A 6,416-nucleotide genomic window follows, 5' to 3' on the forward strand; every position below is an offset into this window, starting at 1 on the left:
CGGTCAAAAAAGCTTTTTGGTTTTTTTTTTTTGTTTTTGTTTTTTTTTTTGGTTTTTTTTTTTAAATACTGTTTAAGTGGACCGAATAATTCGGTTTAATTCCGATTCGGTCCGAATTATTCGCGTTTTATATTCACTTTCGAAAAAATTGCGAATTTTACCGAATTTTATTTTTAATTCGGATTCGGTCAGAATTTTTGATAAAATTCAGAAAAATTCGGTTCGGCCGAATAATTCGCGAATGATTCGGCCGAATTGATAACACTGGACCTGACCAAAGGGCTTACCCTTGGTTAGCGGCTCAAGCCAATGCCGAGCACACCTGACCAGAGGGCCGACCCTTGGTTGGGAACTCAAGCCAAAGCCGAGCATAGCTGACTGAAGGGCCTTACCTCGATTGGGAGATGAGGCTAAAGCCAAACACCCTGATTGAAGGGTCTAGCCTTGGTTGGGGCTGGGGCTGGGGCTTAAGCCGAGCACACTTGGCCAAAGTGCCTACCCTTAATTGGGAGTTCAAGCTAAAGCCGAGCCAAAGGACCTACCCTCGGTTGGGAGCTTAGGCCACGGTTGAGTACAGCCGACTGAAGGGCCTAATCTCCATTGGGAGCTCAGGCCACGATTGAGTACACTGGACTGAAGGGCATACTGTCGATTGGGAGCTCAGGCCAAGGCTGAGCACACTTGATCAAAGGGCTTTCCATTAGTTGAGGGCTCAGGATAAAGCTAAGCAAACTTGACCTGAGGGCCTACCCTCGGTTGAGAGCTCTAGCCAAAGCCAAGCACACCAGATTGAAAGTCCTATTGCAGTTGGAAGCTCAGGCCCAAGCAGAGCACACCTGACTGAAAGGCCTTCCCTTAGTTAAGGTCTCATACAAAGCCATGCAGACCTAATTGAGGTGCCAACCTTCGGTTCGGTTGGGAGTTAGAGCCAAGGCCAATCACACCTGACGGAACGTATTACCTTTGTTTGGGAGCTGAGACTAAGGCCAAGAAGATTAGACCAAAGGGCTTGCCCTCGGTTTGAGCACACCTGAACAAAGGGCCTAACCTCGGATGGGAGCTCAAGCCAAGGCTGAGCATAGCTGACCGAAGGGACTTGCCACTATTGGGGGATGAGGCTAAAGTCGAACACCTTGATTGAAGGTTCTAGCTTCTGTTGGGGGCTTAGGCCTAGGCCTAGGCCGAGCACACTTGACCAAAGTGCCTACCCTTAATTGGGAGTTCAAGCTATAAAGATGAGCACACCTGGCCAAAGGGCCTACCCTCGGTTAGGAGCTGAGGCCAAGGCCGTGAAAACCTAACCGAAGGGTCTACTCTCAGTTTGGGGTCAGGATAAGGCCGAGCACATATGATCGAAGGGCCAACCCTCGATTAGAGGCTCTGGTTAAGGCCAAACACACAAGACCAAGGGGCCTACCCTCGATTGGGGGCTTAGGCCAAGGCCAAACAGACTTTATCGAGGGGCCTACACTTGGTTGGGTGCACAGGCCAAGGTTGAGCACACCTGATCGAAGTGCCTACCCTCACTTAGGAGTTCAGGCCAAAGCCGAGCAAACCTGACTGAAGGGCCTTCCCTCGTTTGGGAGCTCATGCCTATGCTGAGCACCCTACTTGCTCAGAGAACCTTCTCCCATAAAATAGTCAAATGTGTTTGAGCATAGTTTACTTTGGAGAGTCACATACGTTTTTCCTGAAAAAAAAGGTGGGAATGATGGAATTAAAAAAAAATATATGAAAAAAACTATAAGTATGTGATCACCCACTACGTGTTCACTGTCTAATTTTGACAGTAGGGCTTCTAATCTTAAAAAGAGTACCAAAGAAAAAAAGGGGGGACCAAGGGGGATACAAAATGTTGGGCAACATTCACTTTTGTTTGATTATTAGCACTCAGCCTGTAGCGCAAGCTTAGTTTTATTCACTAGTTTGATTTACAAGAACGAAGTTCTTGGTATCAGAAAATTTATTAATTATTTTCCAATTATGCAGGAACTTGACTTAGGTAACGACAAGGTAAGATTTATGTAATAGATTTATTTCCTAGAAACAAAGTTATCTTGTTTATACCTGTTCTCCAAATATGCAGTGTCGCATGAACTTGGTTTTAGATGAGCGTTGCTTATATCAAAGATTCTAGAACTATAGATAAGTTTTTCCTATGTCTTCTATTTTGTTTCCGAATATCATTCATGTTAATGAATTTAGAAATCAATCTTTATTTGTAGGAGAAAGAGAAAAGGAGAACCTGTCAAAATACTAGCGCCAAGGTATCCTAGCAATTTCAGTTGTTGTTTTATATGCTGCACATTTTTAGAACCGACACTTTGTTTCGTGGTGTTACTTTTGGAGGGAACCTCTAGGTGTGGGAAGGCGTCAGGGAACTCCTCACTGTTTAATCTTGACAATAGTACTTCTTATCTAAAAGGAGCACCAGAAGAAGGGAGGGGGGACTAATAAAGATACAAAGTCAATGACAATATTCACCTTTGATTACTACCAATCATCTTGTGACATAAGTCTAGTTAAATTCACTATATTGTTTTACAAGAACCAATTTTTTGGTTTCAGAAAATTTATTGATATTTTTTTTTTCTAATTGTGCAGGAACTTGACTTGGATAACGATAAGGTAAGATTTATGTAGTAGATTTCTTTCCTAGAAACGATGTTATCTTGTTTATACATATTCTCCAAATATGTAGTTTTTTATTATTTCACAACCCCCTTCCAAAAAAAATATATATATATAATTATGTACGTAGTCGGGATTTCTCTGTTTGCCACTAAAAGCTGTGCAGCATGAACTTAGTTGAAGATGATCCTTGCTTACATCAAAGGTTGTAGAACTACAGATAAGTTTTGCCTATGTTTTCTATTTGTTTCCGAATATCATTCATGTTGATGAATTTAGAAATCAATCTTTATTTGCAGGAGAAAGAGAAAAGGAGAATCTGTTAAAATACTAGCGCCAAGGTATCTTCGTAATTCCAGTTGCTATTTTATTTGCTGCACATTTTCAGAACTGATCTATCTCCTCCCTTCTTTATCACTTACACCTTGGTGTGGGAAGGCGTTAGGGGACTTCGCACTAATTAATCTTGACTGTAGTATGTCTTATCTAAAAAGGACTACGAAAGAGAAGGGGGGAGTAATGAGGATATAAAGTGAAGGACAATATTCACTTTTGTTTGATTACTACCACTCAGTCTGTAATGCATGTTTAGTTAAATTCACTATATTGTTTTACAAGAACTAATTTTTTGTTTTCATAAAATTTATTGATAGTTTTTCACCAATTGTGCAGGAACTTGACTTGGGTATCGTCGAGGTAGGATTTACGTAAAATATTTCTCTCCTAGAAACGAAGTTATCTTATTTATTCTAGTTCTCTAAATATGTAGTTTTGTAATTATTCCACCCCCTATTATATATATATATATAGTTTGGTTTTGTTTGTTTGCAGCTAAAAGCACTCCTACATGAACGTGGATGTATATGAGCCTTGCTTACAACAAAGATTGTATAATTGCAGATAAGTTATGCATATGTCATCTATTTGTTTCCTAGTATCATTCACAGTGATGCCTTAAAAAATAAATCATTCTTTGCAGGTGAAAGCACTACTGTATGAACTTGGAGCTCAGACCGAAAGGCTTTCCCTCGGTTGGGAGTTAAAGCCAAGGCCAAGTATGCCTCATGGATGATATTACCCTCATTTGGGAGCTCAGGCCCAGGCGGAGCAGACCTGATCAAAGGGCCTACCTTAGTTGGGTGCTTAGGCCAATGTCGAGCTCCACTGACCAAAGGGCCGACCCTCGGTTAGGAGCTTAGGCAAAAGCCGGGCATAGCTAACCAAAGGGTTTTTCCTCGATGTGGGGATGAGGCTAACGCCGAACACCCTGATTGAAGGGTCAAGCCTCAGTTAGGGCTTAAGCCTAGGCCGAGCACACCTGACCAAAGTGCACCTGACCAAAGTGAGCAAACCTGACCGAGGGGCCTACCCAAGCTGAGCAAACCTGACCGAAGGGCCTTCCCTCGATTGGGAGCTCACGCCAATGCCGAGCACCCTGCTTGCTCAGAGAACCTTCTCCCATAAAATAGTCAAATGTGCCTGAGCATAGTTTACTTTGGAGACTCAAATATGTTTTTCCCAAAAAAAAGGTGGGAATGATGGAATTTAAAAAATATATATATAAAAAAACTATAAAAAAGTTTGTGATCACCCACTCCGTGTTCACTGTCTAATTTTAACAATAGGGCTTCTAATCTTAAAAAGAGTACCAAAGAAAAAAAGGGGGGACCAAGGGGGATACAAAGTGAAAGACAACATTCACTTTTGTTTGATTACTAGCACTTAGCTTGTAGCGTAAGCTTAGTTTTATTCACTAGTTTGATTTACAAGAACCAAGTTCTTGTTATCATAAAATTTATTAATAATTTTTTTCTAATTATGCAATAATTTGACTTGGGTAAGGACAAGGTAAGATTTATGTAATAGATTTATTTCCTAGAAATGAAATTATCTTGTTTATACCTATTCTCCAAATATGCAGTGCAACATGAACTTGGTTTTAGATGAGCGTTGCTTATATCAAAGATTCTAGAACTACAGATAAGTTTTTCCTTTGTCTTTTATTTTGTTTCTGAATATCATTCATATTAATGAATTTAGAAATCAATATTTATTTGTAGGAGAAAAAGAAAAGGAGAACCTGTCAAAATACTAGCACCAAGGTATCCTAGCAATTCCAGTTGCTGTGTTATATGCTGCACATTTTCAGAACCGACACTTTGTTTTGTGGTCTTACTCTTGGAGGGAACCTCTAGGTGTGGGAAGGCGTCAGGGAACTCCTCACTGTTTAATCTTGACAATAGTACTTCTTATCTAAAAGGAGCACCAGAAGAAGAGGGGGGGGGACTAATAAAGATACAAAGTCAGTGACAATATTCACCTTTTATTACTACCAATCATCTTGTAACATAAGTCTGGTTAAATTCACTGTATTGTTTTACGAGAACCAATTTTTTTGTTTCAGAAAATTTATTGATATTTTTTTTTTCTAATTGTGCAGGAACTTGACTTGGATAACGATAAGGTAAGATTTATGTAGTAGATTTCTTTCCTTGAAACGATGTTATCTTGTTTATACATATTCTCCAAATATGTAGTTTTTTATTATTCCACAACCCCCTTCAAAAAAAAAATAATATATATATATATAAATTATGTACGTAGTCGGGATTTCTTTGTTTGCCACTAAAAGCTGTGTAGCATGAACTTGGTTGAAGATGATCCTTGCTTACATCAAAGGTTGTAGAACTACAGATAAGTTTTGCCTATGTTTTCTATTTGTTTCCGAATATCATTCATGTTGATGAATTTAGAAATCAATCTTTATTTGCAGGAGAAAGAGAAAAGGAGAATCTGTTAAAATACTAGCGCCAAGGTATCTTAGTAATTCCAGTTGCTATTTTATTTGCTGCACATTTTCAGAACTGATCTATCTCCTCCCTTCTTTATCACTTACACCTTGGTGTGGGAAGGCGTTAGGGGACTTCGCACTAATTAATCTTGACAGTAGTATGTCTTATCTAAAAAGGACTACGAAAGAGAAGGGGGGAGTAATGAGGATATAAAGTGAGGGACAATATTCACTTTTGTTTGATTACTACCACTCAGTCTGTAATGCATGTTTAGTTAAATTCACTATATTGTTTTACAAGAACTAATTTTTTGTTTTCATAAAATTTATTGATAGTTTTTCACCAATTGTGCAGGAACTTGACTTGGGTATCGTCGAGGTCGGATTTACGTAAAAGATTTCTCTCCTAGAAACGAAGTTATCTTATTTATTCTAGTTCTCTAAATATGTAGTTTTGTAATTATTCCACCCCCTATTATATATATATATATATAGTTTGGTTTTGTTTGTTTGCAGCTAAAAGCACTCCTACATGAACGTGGATGTAGATGAGCCTTGCTTACAACAAAGATTGTATAATTGCAGATAAGTTATGCATATGTCATCTATTTGTTTCCTAGTATCATTCACAGTGATGCCTTAAAAAATAAATCTTCTTTGTAGGTGAAAGCACTACTGTATGAACTTGGAGCTCAGACCGAAAGGCTTTCCCTCGGTTGGGAGTTAAAGCCAAGGCCAAGTATGCCTCATGATTGATATTACCCTCATTTGGGAGCTCAGGCCAAGGCGGAGCAGACCTGATCAAAGGGCCTACCTTAGTTGGGTGCTTAGGCCAATGTCGAGCTCCACTGACCAAAGGGCCGACCCTCGGTTAGGAGCTTAGGCAAAAGCCGGGCATAGCTAACCAAAGGGTTTTGCCTCGATGTGGGGATGAGGCTAACGCCGAACACCCTGATTGAAGGGTCAAGCCTCAGTTAGGGCTTAAGCCTAGGCC

At 39.8% G+C, this 6,416-nt stretch overlaps 1 protein-coding gene across 1 annotated transcript in view; it reads left to right on the top strand.

Annotated features, from left to right (window-relative positions):
- The window catches only part of LOC122092081, an 11,803-nt gene extending 5,764 nt beyond the window's left edge, over positions 1–6,039 (top strand). Inside the window, exons 5-10 of the mRNA XM_042662392.1 lie at positions 2,226–2,267; positions 2,605–2,628; positions 2,931–2,972; positions 5,405–5,446; positions 5,759–5,801; positions 5,939–6,039. Coding sequence (XP_042518326.1) covers positions 2,226–2,267; positions 2,605–2,628; positions 2,931–2,972; positions 5,405–5,446; positions 5,759–5,801; positions 5,939–5,974 — 229 coding nt within the window. The 3' untranslated portion in view covers positions 5,975–6,039. The remainder of the gene's footprint in view (positions 1–2,225; positions 2,268–2,604; positions 2,629–2,930; positions 2,973–5,404; positions 5,447–5,758; positions 5,802–5,938) is intronic.
- The last annotated feature ends 377 nt before the right edge of the window (positions 6,040–6,416 follow it).

The sequence above is a fragment of the Macadamia integrifolia genome, chromosome 10, assembly GCF_013358625.1.
Source record: "Macadamia integrifolia cultivar HAES 741 chromosome 10, SCU_Mint_v3, whole genome shotgun sequence".
Lineage (NCBI taxonomy): Eukaryota > Viridiplantae > Streptophyta > Magnoliopsida > Proteales > Proteaceae > Macadamia > Macadamia integrifolia.